Here is a 15008-nt window from a genome sequence, read left to right as displayed (position 1 = left end):
GACGGTATTTGAAATACCGTCCACCCCTTGGGTACCCAAGAGCCGTCCAATCAAAGTCCTGCGGTTCGGATCAGATGAATCGCAGGAGGGCGGTCTTTCTTCGTCAGGCGCGGTGCGGAAGCCGGGAGAGCGACGGCTGTGGGGAAGCAGAGGAGGGTGGCTCAGTTGGTGGTCGCGGCAGCGTGGGCTGTGCTTGTGCAGGGTCCTCGCGGGGGCTGGTCTCCGGTGCAGCGGTGCCTACTGTTCTCGACCGCACGACGATGTCTACACTGAAGGACTCCCTTCCATGTCGTCTGTTTCCACAACAGTTTGCTACGTCGCCGGCAGCGATCCATGGCCTTCACCTGCTCATCTATGGCTTTCGCCGCTACCGTTGTCAATTTGCATCTCGAATCCGTGATATGAAGAAACGGCGGTAGCAACCAGACCAGTGTCCGGTCATCGCAGATGACATCGACCGCTCGGCAGGCAAACCCGTTCCGTTTGAGAACGCTGCAACTCCCATGATCGGATCCATCGATGCCATCAATGGACTCGTTGGTCAAAGCTGCAAATTCTGCGTGATCGAGCTAATTCCATCAGTGGACTCGTTGCCGCGCGGCGGCACTACCTGCCCCCGCGACCGCGTCGACGGCGCCGTCGCTCAGGTCACGCCGACGTTCCATATCGTTCTCGCCGTGTCCGACAGCCCCGCCAGGCCGCCATCGTCCGTGCCGTGCTTGTCGCGAGAGGGCAGGCCGCGAGACCTTCTGAGATGAAGCGAAAGGGAGCCACGGGACGCAAGGGACTGCCGGACAGCGGTGGCGCTCCGGTGACGCACGATATGAAGCGGGGGAGTCGTTTTCTGAGCGCCCGGGGTGGACGGTATTTCAAATACCGTCCAGCCCTTGGGTACCAAGATCCGTCCGATCGGACTTCTGCGGCTCAGATCAGATGAATTGCCAGGAGACCCTTCTTCCTCGGGCGCGGCGCGGAAGGCCGTGGACCCGAGGTGGTCCGCCGGTTCAAGAGAAGCAGAGGCGGGCCGCTAACTTGGGCGGCGAAGAGCAGCAGTTCACGCGCGCTCGGCATTCGGCGGGCATGGTCCCCGGCGCCGACCGAGCGGCCGCCTGTTTCCAGCGCAGATTACTACGCCGCCGGCGGGGATCCATGGCCTGCACCTGCTCGTCTATTACTTCCGCCGCGCTCCTTGCTCGTCAATTTCTGACCTGGCAGATCCAAGAACAGAAGAGACGGCGGCAGCCACCAGTCCAGCATCCACGATTCCTCCCGTCGCGGATGACTTCGACGGTTCGACCGCCTGCCAAGCCCACTGAAGGACGCTGCAGCTCCCACTGCTGGCGACGCCGTCGGCGGCTTGGCAACTCAGGCCACGCCCGCGCTGTCCCTGAACGCCACCCAGAGCACCAAACGGCGGCGTCTGAACCCCATGTGCGCCCCAAACGAACACACCGCAATGGAACACGGGCAAGAGCAGAGCAAATGCATCCCGGCGGCAAAGCTCACGGGAAGCGGACGCATATGCGGGCCATAGACGGTTCCTGAGACTTTTGACCTGATTCATCGAGGGCGCATAGCATAAGGAAGCAGCAAGGAGAAGGGTTTTCCCATCTTTTACAGCAATTTCTGCATCTTTTCTTTATCATTGAAAATATTTTGCTGTCCTCACTGCACCAGTTAGCAAGCAGATCTTAGAGGTAGTCTATCAATACATTTCTTGCCTGGTGTTTCCAATCTCAGTGTTACCGGTACATTTCTTGCCTCATTGGACTGACAAGATGAGTTCACGCGACTTTCCGGCCAAGCCGGCAGCCGCCAACGACCCGCCGACGGCGGACGGCCGCTCGTCGCTCGACACGCACGTTGGTAAACCCTGCAACTTCTATTTGATCTGCTCCATCCCCTCGATGACCTCGGTGGCGCGCGGCGGCGCTGCCTGCCCGTCGACAGCTCGGTCGCTCAGAGCACGGCGACGTTCCATATCATCCTCGCCGCGTCCGACAACCGACGGCACCGCCATCGTTCGTGACGTGCTTGTCGCGAGAGCCGAGAGGGCAGGCCACGAGGTGTTCTAGGGGAAGCGCAAGGGAGCCACGGGACGCAAGGGACTGCCGGACAGCGGCGGCGCTCCGGCGAGGCACGACATGAAGCGAGGGAGGCGTTTCTGGGCGCCCCAGGGGTGGACGGTGTTTCGGATACCGTCCACCCCCTGGCTGCACGACATCCGTCCGATCCGGTTTCTGCGGCTCAGATTGGATGAGCGCAGGGGAAGCGTTTTTCCTCGTCAGGCGCGGGCGCGCCGCGCGGAAGCCGGGAAAGGGGGCAAAGGCCGTGGTGGTCCGGCTAACGCCGCGACAGGAGGTGATGCGCTTGTGGAGATGCCGCAATCGCTCGGCGCTCGGCGGCCGTGGTCTCCGCTTCCGACTGCCGACCACGCGCCGTGTGCCCAGAGGACACATCCATGGCGTCTGTTTCCACCGCGGTTTACCACGTCGCCGGCGGCGACCATTGCCTGCACCTGCTCGTTTTGTTGCTTCCCCCGCCGCAGATCGTTAATTTGCACATGAAAACTGCATAGGCGGAACCAAGAAGAGCCGACGGCAGCCACCAGCCCAGCGTCCGCCCGTCGCGGATGACTGACATCGGTCGGTCGGCAAAACCCGTTGGAGAATACGGGCAACTCCTGCGTGATCCGTGATGTGCTCCGTAAATGCAATCGGCGGGCGAGGCTGCATTACCTGCCGGCGACGCGTCGGCGCCGCCGCAAGGCAGGCCAGAACCGCCTCCCTGATGAACCGCCGGCGTCCGGTCCAGCGGCCCGTGTGCGCCTCAAATGACCACACCGTCACGGGGCACGGGCAAGAGCGCAGCAAGCTCACGGGCGGCGGACGCAGAAGTCAGGCCCAGGGCCGTTTTCTGGGACACTTGCCCCGACCCATCAAGGGTCAACGTGTGCGTAGCAATATAGGCAGAGAGCATAGTAAGCATTAAGCAAGCAGCAAAGAGGAAGCGTTTTTCAACAGGTACGTCATATTTCTGCATCTGTTTGAGCACGAGAACGTTTGGCCTCACTGGTTTCAGTTTTACTGCAATGCACCAGTGAGCAAGTAGTTCAGGGCTTTAGAGAATGTCTATCGCAACAGAAATGTGAAATGTGGAGACTTTTGGTAGGCAAGCACACATCTATCTAATTCTGGTCAATTCAGATCTGACAATTTTGCACCAATGGTGAGATACAGACCACCATAACGAATCACACAACATCAAACTGACCATACACCAACAGTAAGCAAACAATAGCAGCCACGGCACCTACTCTAAAAGAATTCAAAGTCCAGGTACTTGCCGCCGGACTTCACGTCCGCGCCAACTATCCTCTTGCTGTTGCTCCCGATTGCCTCGGCCACACCATACTTCACTGGCAGCTCGGCCTCAACGGGTCTTGGGACCTCAGGTGGAGTGCTGCACCGGATGAGAGCCCAGTTCACACCTTCGAAGAAGGGGTGCTGCTTTATCTCTGTCGCTCCCCGCTTCACTCCTAGGCGGTTCTGTGGTTCCTTGACCAGGAGCCCCCTGATGAGGTCTCTGCTAGAGTAGCTTGTGGACGGTGACTCTGGAAATTTTAGCTGCTGACCAACCACGTTAAATAATGTGGCACGGTTTCCTGACCCCTTGAATGGGGTTTTGCCGTACAGCAGCTCATGAAGGAAGATGCCGAAGGTCCACCAGTCAACAGCACTTCCATGGCCTTCACCTTTGATGATTTCAGGTGCCAAGTATTCATGAGTCCCGACAAATGACATCGACCGAGCCGACGTTGGTTCAGCAACAAGCTCGGGCAGGGTGCCAGCACTCTGTCCCAACTCAGACCTTGTCTTTCTAGTCTTTTTCTTGCTCTTCTGCCCGAAGAATTTGGGAAGGAAGCATGCAGGCTGAATACACGCTGAAGTAGGTTCCATGCAAGCAGGTTGTACACAGAAAGAACCACCTGCTCTTCTGGGATCAGAATCAAAAGCTGATGTTCTGATGAGTGTAGGTGAGACTGCACATCTCAGGGAAAGGTCAAAATCTGAAAGCATTATGTGCCCATCATCACGCACAAGAACATTTTCTGGTTTTAGATCCCTGTACACAACACCCAACATGTGTAGATACTCCAGGGCTAGAAGTACTTCCGCAGCATAAAACCTGCCGAGAATCAGAGCACTCCATGTTAATGCTTGCAATTACAAGAAGCTATAGGCTACTCAACATAACTGGCAACTGTCAAAAATTGTAAAACAAATATAACAAAAATAGAATCTAGCATGACCTAATATCTCTCTTGATGCTACTCATGACATGGGCCCTGCCGTATAAATTTTTAGTCCATGAAAGTAATCCAGGAAACATTTAAGGATACCTCACTAGGTGCACTTTGTTCTCTACACATCACTCGAGCTATTTGAGAATTTGGAGAGAGCATAACTGGGCAAAGTTAGATTCTCCAGAAAGCGCAATAAGACTAGGATGGTAACACTAAATCACTTTGTCAGTAAAGTTACTAGTAAATTACTAAATTTGATTAACAAGATCATGGGATATGAATAATATTTTCCTTCTAAAAGTGAATGTGAATAGAGTTTTCTTTATGAGGTGAATGTGAATAATATATGATAATAGGCATTCAGTAATACAAGGCGTACATGAGAAATCATCTACTTACTCCAGGCAAGTTATATTTCTCTGAAGAATAGATCATGCTTAATATACATTACCTTGCAGCGTACTCTGAGAAATATTTCCCTGGTTGTCTCTGTCGCAGAGTATGCAGATCGCCACCCGGACAGAATTCCATCACCAAACAAGAGAACCTGTCGGTCTCGAAATGTGTATACAAGGTTGGGAGGAATGGATGGTCCAGAAGCTGTAAAATTTCCCTTTCAGTTTGAGCCCTATTTAACTTCTTCCTACTTGCCAAGGATGCCTTGTCCATTACCTTCATTGCAAAGTAGCACCGAGTTCCACTTAATTCTGAGAGGTAAACACTGCCAATGTCACCACAACCAAGACGCTTGAGTAGTCTAAAATGGCTCATTCCAAGCACGCTATCACGAGTTCGTACAGCATGAATTGCTTTCCATCTAGGATCATTCCCTTTATGAGGCTTGCTGGCACCTCCAGTTATATGGCTCCAGCTGCTGTCATCACTAACAACACTGCTATCACTTGCTCGACTCATGCTAGTTTTTGCACTTTCTTGTAAATCGCCTCGAACACCCTTTACACTTTCAAAGTTTCTCTCCACAGTGAGCATTCCTTCACTAGCAACAGCTTCACTTTTATAAGTGCTTGCACAGCTGTTAAGGGTGCTCATGGCAGTGACCACACCCATGCTGTCAATGCTACTGTGAGGGCTGACATTGCCACTGGGAGGGAGTGAAGCATCCCAGACACACTCCTTCTCTTCCGAGTCCTGAGGCAAAGAGGTAGCCTGAGATGAGCGTGCTGTGGCCAGTGATGCCACTGCAGAACCAGACACCTTCCTCTCTTCAGCCAAACCTTCGGCACCGCCTGCGCCTACCACCAGATTTGCCTTTGTGCCTGTGACACGGACCGAGAGGTCATCTATGAAAGGCCCCTTCATCGACACTCCCCGAACTAAACATACTGGTGGCTCGGACTTCTCCTCATCAATAGCAACATAGACTGTCTTCATAATATCCATATCAATAGGCTCTGGAGGGTGACTAGCCCCAGAGAAGGAGCTCCGGCCGCCCTCATCAGAAGAATCCAGGCTCCGGAAGCTCTCCTCACCATCAGCTGGCAAATCCTTCTCTTCTTGCTGCTGGGAGTTCTTCCCTTTCCATGATGCCTTTATCGGTATCGGTGGCTCCAAGCTCTGAACCTTCCGAGCAGTGAGCACCAAAGGGTCTTTAGGCTCGGCAATCTTATCGACTGCCTCCATTCAGTCTCAGCATAACAAGTGCACAAGCACCTGCAAAGATTCGGTCGCTTCTTGGCGAATTCCCAAGCAATTCTCTCCAACCGCCTGTTTCCTGGCACCCGGAGCAGATTTCAGTGCAGAGAGCACTCCACCTACAAACAGCAGAAGGATTAAATTGTTTAAGAAAGAAGGACATAGATTAAGTTGCTGAAGGAAACCGAAATTTCCCTTCAATCCAAAGAGTTCCAAAAATCCAACCTGCTTCCGCTCTAATTCTGGTCAGCACCAAGCGAAGCAACTCCCGGAAGCCGGAAGTGGGACGACGAACTCCACCCTGTCGAAACACAAAAGGTGCCGTTCAATCCACCGGATTAGACATTACTCTTTGCGAAAACAACAAACCCACCAAACTACGCCTACGTTGCTTAAATCCCACGACTCCCCCACCGCGGCAAAATCCCAAGAACCACACCCGAATGCTCCACTTGCTACCAGGAAATGCACCCGACCCGCATTCAGATCTTTCCCACACACAAACATCATAGAGAAAAAACCTAACGAAGACGAGCGGAAACCAGCGCATCCCCATGAAAACAAGAACCATACCGGCCCAAGAAGCTTACCCGAAACGAAAGAAAGAAGCACCTCGAATCGGGGGGAAGCGGAGATCCCGGGGCGCTCCGTGTTCTTGGCTCCCAATCCTCCTCTCGCCTCCACCGCCGCTCACTGCTCGCTCGTTCCGTCCCCGAGTAACTCCTCACTCGCACGCACTCTCTCTCCTCTCGTGAGGAGGGGCAGTGGAGTGGAGGACAAAAGAAAAAGCGAAAGGCGTGGTAACTGTTGTGCAGCTCCGCTCTGCGCTTGGAGTCGAAGGTGGGGGCGGCGTATTTGTTTCGCTTGCCTTGTTTTTTTCTCTCCCCCCCGTTTCATTTCACCTTTAGAAATTAATGGAACATGCAGAGAATGCAGTAAAGGGGCCACGCGTGGGCTGCTATAGTTTGCTACAGGTCTTTAGAGTACGCTCTTAAAGCAGGGTTTCCAGCCGCTAATCTCCGGTCCACTCTCAGTAATCACGCAGCTTTGTTCACTTTGGTCCTTGGTTGTTCTTTTTATTGAGCAAATACTGAGTCAAGAGGAAACAGTTGTCAATTGTTGTAAGTATAAGTGGCATTTTACAAAATAAAATGAGTACCCTAAAGACATTGCTTCAAAAGAAGGTATGCTCTAAAGGCAAATCTACTTGTATTATGTCCTGATACATAAACTTATCAACACATAAGAAATAAAATATGCAACCGGATTCTAGATAATTGACTTAAACTAACCCAATACGTCACTTAACCGTAACTGAACGGAGGACATATTTCTTAAATACATGTCATGTACTACTCCATACATTTTTTTTTGAAATATTGTACTACTCCATACATAGTAGAAACGAAGTAGTAGACACTACTCACGAAATATTTATTCTGAGTGAGCAGGGTGGTCCACGGCACCTCATGCAAACCTCAGAAACTAACGTGTTTGTTGTGATATCTTAACAATAAGCGGCTGAGATAAAAAAAATGTAAATATAAACACCTATGGATTTTAGTTTTTCTCTTTGTATCACATTTTATTTATTTCTCAGCAAAGGTGAGGCTTTTTTTATGAAACATGATATATACTGCATGTTTGCAAATGGAAATATTAAAAATAAAGTGTACCATAAACAAATAAATTATTTATAATTGGGAATATAAATATATTGGTTTTAATTAAAGCTATAAGTAAGTACTATCGAAAGTGAAGTAATTGCTGTATTGAAATGCTGAGTGGGTCGGAGCATTCGAAGACGTTTGGGCCCGGGGCGCGGGACCATGCTGCAACCCTTTGGGAGTACATGGGACCCATCTGTCACCATCCCTTCTTCTTGGGGTGCAGCGAGTCCTGCGACCCAATGCATCCAAGAAAGGACCGAAGGCCTGGCCTGACCCGTTGGGTGATGCCGTTTTTAACGCTAATGGCATGTTCACTCTTTAATCATGCTTACCGTGCAACATTGGCGACGAAAAGCCGAAAAGGCTCCTGCACTATCTCAGAAACAAACAAACAAAAATCAATACTGAGATGCAAAATCCAATTTTCTACGATCCTTTATTGCAGCTTTACAGGTTCGGCTTCAATATACTCTCTCCGATCCAAAATTGTAGGTCACTTTGTTAAACTTAGATACATACTTTTTACTATATATCTAAATATAATATTTATCTAAATCTATAGCAAAGCCTATATATCTTGATTTATCAAAACGACCTACAATTTAAAACGAAGAGAGCATAAAAAAATATATTGGTAGAGAATATAAGTCGTTTCGTACATGTACGCTGTACAGAACGGGGGGCAAAGTCACGTCATCAAAAATCAATCAACAACGTCTCTTATCGGTATGTGCCGTACCAAGTGCGCATAATGCTCAGCATCTTTTTAGCGAGCGCAATTAGCAGAGTAATCAAAGGGATCTACGGCTCATAGGTGGCTTTCGATACGATAAGGTGCGTGGTGATCGCCCGTGATGCGCCGCTCAGTGGTTGTGGGGACAAGAGGACAACTCGTCAACTCACCCAGCGTAGGCGGTCCTGTCCTCACCTCCTTTTGCCCTCCTTTCTTCTCCCGTGCCCTGCAGGACCATATGGCAAGGCAACCGTCCTGCTTTTTAGACCGGTTTTGTCTGTTGACCGCGACAATTAGGTTTCCCTCAGGCCCCTTTTGATCCATCACCCAGTGTGTCGCTGTAATACTGGCACCTTCACAAATATATTTTGGAGAGCATCAGAATCAGGTATCGACAGTGGGTGGAGCAAACTGAGAGTATACTTATACAGTTAAGAAAAGAAACAGATGCGTATCGAACAATAGTGAAACGATTATCGGTTAAAGCACATGAAAAGTCCCAATGATAACTCGTCAACTGAAAACACTTGTTGCTCTAATGTCGAACACTCTCAGGCAGCTTTCCTGTTTTCCAGGATAGCAGGCATGGTATCGGCACGCGCGGTTTCATTATGCCAAAGAGAAGATACCCGATCCCCTCGGGCTGGCATGTAATTCTATTCAACTTCTATTTGTCCCAAGCCACTAAACCTAATCTTCGTCTAATCGAAGAAACACTAAACAAGTTGGTGGTGGTAAAGAAAAACAAACCCACATAGACCAAATAGTTTATCCGGGTGGTGGCAAGAAACAAACCCACTATATATAAATAAACTAGCGCATCGACAACGACATGAGATGCCTAGTCTGCAGCCATTTACCGAATCCTAAATAATTTGCATAGCATGTAGAGATCTAAACTGAAGTGACCTGACTTGAACAGTTGAACTAGATCTGACATATTGCCGAGATGGACAAGTCAAAAACCAGAACAGGCAGCAAAAAGTGGAAGAGAAAAATCCAAGGCAGCCAGAAACGAATCACGGATCTGGAATCCTGGATAGCAAGTTAACAAACCATCATATATTCATGTGCGTGCGAATGCGATCAGCAGGTACCAGATTCATAGGATTCTCATGCTTCCACACTGCCCAATTCTGCAACAAGATTTCCAGTGGCCAGTTTCCATGCTCTGCCTGCTGCCTGCTGCCTGCATACCTGCACATTCCAGTTTCATGATCAGACGTATGGTGTGAATGATAGCTCCTGTTTTCCATGTGAGCTTGCAGGAAAGAAGACCTGGAAAAAGTTGCCACTGTCATGAATTAGATTGCTCCATCCTTCGAAGTTCATGCCAGCAGGCTTAAGAAATTGCTAGGTTCATATCTTCAAAAAAAAACATGATGGTTGAAATTTTTTTGCTGAATTTCATGGGGTAAACATATTTGGACAATAGCTTGGATTTAATAGTAAATGCACTAGTTTAGGTACCACAGCTCCAGTTTCATAATGTAAACTGCTGAATATTTCCTTGATGATTTCCTTCTAGTAGTTTTCCTAATATGCTCTCTGCCCTAGGCAATATGATGCACGCTGTGAACAGTAGAAAAAGGCAGGGTGCAAAAGCCAAGGATCATCATCAGGGAGGAGGCATGATGTAATGATTAGCTTTGCATTCTAATATCAGTTGGGCCTATTAGTTAAGGTAGTATGAGGCATTGGGATTACCCCTACTCAAGCAACAACCAGTGGCCCCCTTAGGGCGGATTCTTTTTGACAAAGTTCATGGCAAATTGGGATAGAGTATGTCTACCAGAGTAACAAATTGGTTTCCTCCTTTTCTGGTTGTTCCCTGGCCCTCCATCCATCTGGGCATTGGAATCCAGGAAAGTGCAGTGCCCAATTGTGGTCTTCTGGGGCATGCATCTGCTCTCACCTCTCCTATCATTCCCAGCTACTTTAGCTTGATAAAAAGGCTGTGGGAACGTGAGGCTATGGGGGTTTACCCTTCGCAGCCACCATAACAAGTCAAGAGAAGCTTTGGCCTGAATAGCCGGACAGTTCATCATGGTTGCTCTTGCACAGCAAGCAGCAGTTGCAGCCTCTAGATCTGCCGTGCAACTTCACACACACAACAACAAAAGCTATTGTTTTCTTAGCTCGTGACTTCTCGTTTATCAGCTATTCTAGGCTGCCTGAGTTTTCTGGAAAAAAAAAGGAACAGCCGTGATGTTGGAGGATTTAGTTTTTAAGCAGCAGAAATAACTTTGCCATGTTGGAGAATACAATACCAAGAGTCGGTATGTAAGTAATGCAAGCATCAAAACTAGTCTAATACACACGGATCTCAGGGATCAATAACACTAAAAAGAAAAGGAAAAAAATGGAGTCCACTAGCGATTGCCTTCATCTTAGAATGTTGTTGCCAGCCATTATGAATTTAATGTCACTAGCAAGTAGCATGTCACTAGCTAAATGTGAAATGCCAAAAGAATATCTCAAAGATGGTCTGTACTGCTACTATGATAATAGTCTGTTGCCATCTCATTGGAAATGAAAAGCACAAGATAGTGGATTGTGTTTAGTAAATATGGCAGCAAGAGGAATAAGATTGTATGCAAACCGCATAAGCTGCATCTTAGGTGACACTGACAGGCAGTACCACAAAGGCACAAACAATGAAACTTCACAGAGAAGGATCTTTGTTAAAGTAGTTGCTGTTTCAAATCCTGGCGCACCAGCCAAAAATCAAGTGAACTGCACCACCTAAGCACCAAACAGTTCAAATAGGTAGTAAAATTGTCAATTCCAAATGGATTGCTCAGATAAATAAATTAAATAACTGCTCTGAGTTCAAAAAGATGATATCATGCCCTTGTGATGCTCCATAAGGACCATAACTCTTATGCAATAGACACTTAAAAAAAAAAGGTTTCAATGCATGGAAAGAACAAATGATCCTCTCCCTGTTCCAACTCTCAACCAAGTATACTGTCGTGAAACTAAAGCAGGCTGATAGCTACTGGGATACATATTTCCTCAAAAAAATAAGGATAACATAGCGTCATTGGAATTAAGCTTGGTCTAGATTAGCTCTTCTGAGAGCTACATCATGAGCTCCAAACAGGGCTTGAACTAGACTTGCAAACGGTAATATATTAACTTTTAGTAGAGAGATTAATCCAAATAGGACAACCAATCCAGCTCAACATATATGACAAAGAAATGTCACCTCTTTCCATCCGCTTTCCTATGGATTATACAAAGAAATGTATTAAATTGCTGGAAAGTATAGAATTCCACTTCCAAACAAACTTATTATTTGTAGATCACATACTGCTGAGCATCCTACAACTTGAAAATATTCTTAACCTAATAAGATGGCGTTTACAAGAAAAACGTGTAAATTGGCATGTTGGTTGCAGCGGAGACAGTTGGAAGTTGAACAGATCTAATATTTGCTCTCACATATGGAATCATACTAACAGAACACATAAATTGTGTTTTAGGCAGAGCAAGCAAGAAATCTAGCTAAAACTACAAGATGTGAATGGGGCCCGTCAAACTCATGCCAGTTTGCAAGTGAGTGCTCTACACAAATCAGCCACATCTCAAAATATACAATGATAGTAAAGAAATAAAAAAAAGATGAGATGTAATACTAACATATTAAGAAACACCAATTTTATTTTTTTAAGAAAAAAACTTATGAACTCAAGAAAGCCATATACAAGTATACATATGCATTAGAACAGAGTACTGACAGATTTGTTATTGGATAAGCCAATATGGAGCTAAGAAGCTGGCTGCCTGGCATATCACACAAAATAAACTGCATTATTTGAGGCGCAAGAGCATATTCACATGTTTCTCAATTCTTGAAGGCAGTAAATGCACATCTATGTGAGTAGGAAAACTGAACAGATTGTGAGACTTTCCAGGAATTTTCAAAACAGGCAATTAAGAGAGCTAGTAATGTACTAATGCCCAATATTTAGGTAGAAAGTAAGGTAAAATTATTAGTATCTTATGTTTAGTTTCACTGAAAAACTTCACGGTGACAATTCAAAACCAGAAAGAGCACAAACATACCACATCCACAAAGAGAGCGAGACGGCTCTCAATAGCAATTTGATTCCACTGTGTTCCAAATGTCGTCCCAAGGATTGCAAAGGTTCCTAAGTCAGCAACATGATACTTAGCCGGAATGATTGTGAGGAGTAAGGGTCAGCAAAATTGCGAATTGCCACACCCATGACCATCATTGGTGAGAGGCTGAGAGCCTATACAGAGATTAGCAGTGTTATCTGGGGGGGCGCATCTATAGCCAGTGCACCAAGAAGTCCGTCATAAGCAGGTCAGCATGAACGACGTGGGAGCGTGCCAGCAGAGTGTTTTAGTTTTCATTTCCCTTCACTTGGTTGTAAGGAAGTATGTTTTAGATTACTTTGGTTTGTTAGGGAACTCGGCTGGGATCACTGAAGTCGTTGGGTTGTTAGCAGATTTGTTTAGTTCGTGGCATTATGTGTAGACTGTTGGTTGCCTGTTTAAACCCAAATAAAATCAATTCAAAACCGCCACGCACCTTGTAAAGAAAATCTCTAGTCCTCTACTTACCTTGATAACAGTCCACGGTGTCTTTCTAAGGAAGGTTAAGGCATTAAGCTTCTCCCAAAAGATGAATAGCTCAATAAATGACAGAAGGTTAAAATACAGTGATTTGACTTTCTGTTGATAATGGAGGTGAAAATCCCACTTTCTATCAAATTGGATTTGGTTATTTATAGCTGAACGCCTCAACAAATAGTTGAAGGTTAAGGTAACCCAAGCACTAGACTGTAACTATGAGTCAGGTTTTTTCCCATGTGACATGAGTGTAAGAAAATCCTGTGAAGTATAGACTAATGAAATAAATGCAATCTCTGGAATGGACTACGGTAGAATGGCAATCGGCGAGGAAATTTACCTTACTATATGCGGAGAAGGCACTTTGGCTAATCAGAAAAGCCGAGATAACTCACATTTGATCTTAAAAGAATTGGCTTCACTATCTTCATAACTGTGGAATTGCTAGTAATTCTCATGCTATACACAGAACTACAAGTAATGCTCTACCGCTCCAACCAGGAACCAACCAAAGAAAATAGATATTTAAATTAGCTTGCTACTTCTTAAGCAGCTAAATGTAGCATACACCAAAATTTCGACAGAATATGATACTCACAGTAGTCTGCTATGCTTTTCAGAACCTCGCATTTGGAGCCAGTAAGTCGAAACGAACTCAGCCACTGGAATTAATGACTGAAGCCACAATCTCACAACAGAAATTCATAAGGCAAGCATCATCAGGCCATGTCAACCATCACTATCTCCTTCATCATCCTCATCATCAGCAGGCCCATCGTCATCCACGATGTCCATCCCAAAGCACTCAACATCAGCATCTTCATCCATTCCCTCCCCTTGAAACTCCTCTCCATCCAGTTCACCCTCTTCCTCAGCAACATCCTCATCAAGAACAAGCTTGGACAAACCCTTCCCGCGGTACAGCACTCCAGTGCGCATTACATAATACACCTTGTCCCGCACCGCCGCTAGGGGATGCTGTTCCACGAGCTTCCCTCTCTCATACCCCTCTCGAAGTACCACAGTCGTTGTCTTACATTTCAATGACAGGTAGAACACCCCAGGGTACCGCGTGAACAACCTAGTGAACTTGTGTGGCAGGCCCAGCTCCTCCCGTAGCAGCCGGATGGCATTCCTCCGCACCATCTTGTGCACCGCTAGCCCAAGCAGCTCATGTAGCAAACCGATGTTCCTCTTCTCGTAGATGTCACTGTCAGGGTCGATGCCTGACGCGTCATCGTACGGCGAGATGTAGGGAAGGCGGTGGAACTCATCCATCCAGGCCTTGACCTTCTTCATCCCGCCGTACCCCCGCGGGAATCGCATTGGGAACGCGAGCGGGGCGCTCGACGAGGACGGCGGCCGGGACAGCGCGTGGTAGGTCGCCGAGTCGATGGCCGCGGCGTGGCGGCGCTGGAGGGAGGAGACGGCGATGTCCTCGGGGAGGCCGGAGGCGGACAGTAGGGAGATGCGGTTGTTGGCGACGGCGAAGACACCTGGGTGGGAGGCCGGGAACGCGGCAGCGAAGTTGAACGGCAGGCCCAGGTCGAAGCGGAGCGGGAGCACGGAGGCGAGCGGGAGCGACCTGGAGCGGGTGAGAAGGAGAAGACGCGCGAGGCGGAGGTGCGCGTCACGCGCGGAGGCGTCGGCGAGGCGGGCCAGCAGGGTGTGTGAGGCCGGCGTGAGGGAGAAAGAGGGCAGCGTGGGGAACCGCGGGTGCGGTTGCTCGGCGAAGAGCGTGGGGTGGCGGCGGAGGAATCGGAGCACGGGCACGGTGAGGCCCAGCGGCTTCTGGAGGCGCGCAAGGGAGCGCGCCGGCACTGGGGAGGAGGTCGGGAGGCGCGCGAGGTGGTCGAGCAGCAGGCAGGACGCGCGGATGGAGGTGGTGCGCTCGATCAGGTGGTCCAGGCCCCGGTTCTTCACCCATTTGAGCCGCACCTTCTGCATCTCTGACAGTGGAGGGGGGTCGGGTTGGGGCCTTGTGGGCGGCGGCGGCGGCGCGCGAAGTGTTTGAGGAATTGCGGAGGAGGGAGCGAGCTCA

At 48.5% G+C, this 15008-nt stretch overlaps 2 protein-coding genes across 3 annotated transcripts; both read right to left on the bottom strand.

Annotated features, from left to right (window-relative positions):
* Positions 1 to 3153: 3153 nt before the first annotated feature.
* LOC120680780 (serine/threonine-protein kinase D6PKL1-like) lies at positions 3154 to 6827 on the bottom strand. 2 transcript variants are annotated; one of them, XM_039962305.1, is made up of 4 exons: positions 6550 to 6827; positions 6185 to 6260; positions 4758 to 6078; positions 3154 to 4188 (listed from the first exon to the last, which is right to left on the bottom strand). In XM_039962305.1, the coding sequence occupies exons 3-4, from the start codon at positions 5945 to 5947 to the stop codon at positions 3318 to 3320; spliced, it is 2061 nt and encodes a 686-aa protein (XP_039818239.1). In that variant the 5' UTR covers positions 5948 to 6078; positions 6185 to 6260; positions 6550 to 6827; the 3' UTR covers positions 3154 to 3317. The 2 variants fall into 2 exon arrangements, with proteins under 2 accessions (XP_039818239.1, XP_039818240.1); XM_039962306.1 differs by having other exon boundaries at positions 6572 to 6753.
* Positions 6828 to 8230: 1403 nt separating this feature from the next.
* Positions 8231 to 15008, bottom strand: LOC120680781 (protein WHAT'S THIS FACTOR 9, mitochondrial-like). The gene is made up of 4 exons (XM_039962307.1): positions 13308 to 15008; positions 9641 to 12519; positions 9460 to 9559; positions 8231 to 8715 (listed from the first exon to the last, which is right to left on the bottom strand). The coding sequence occupies exon 1, from the start codon at positions 14912 to 14914 to the stop codon at positions 13697 to 13699; it is 1218 nt and encodes a 405-aa protein (XP_039818241.1). The 5' UTR covers positions 14915 to 15008; the 3' UTR covers positions 8231 to 8715; positions 9460 to 9559; positions 9641 to 12519; positions 13308 to 13696.

Source organism: Panicum virgatum, chromosome 7N, assembly GCF_016808335.1.
Source record: "Panicum virgatum strain AP13 chromosome 7N, P.virgatum_v5, whole genome shotgun sequence".
In the NCBI taxonomy this organism is placed as follows: domain Eukaryota; kingdom Viridiplantae; phylum Streptophyta; class Magnoliopsida; order Poales; family Poaceae; genus Panicum; species Panicum virgatum.
This window is presented reverse-complemented; position numbering and strand designations above follow the sequence as displayed.

What these genes read in the sequence shown, in the direction of transcription:
- LOC120680781 (XM_039962307.1), bottom strand. Translation starts at nt 14,914, where the DNA reads ATGCAGAAGGTGCGGCTCAAATGGGTGAAGAACCGGGGCCTGGACCAC.
- LOC120680780 (XM_039962305.1), bottom strand. Translation starts at nt 5,947, where the DNA reads ATGGAGGCAGTCGATAAGATTGCCGAGCCTAAAGACCCTTTGGTGCTC. An exon ending in TTCTCAGAGTACGCTGCAAG is followed by an intron (nt 4,189 to 4,757) that starts GTAATGTATATT and finishes GATTCTCGGCAG; the next exon opens with GTTTTATGCTGCGGAAGTAC.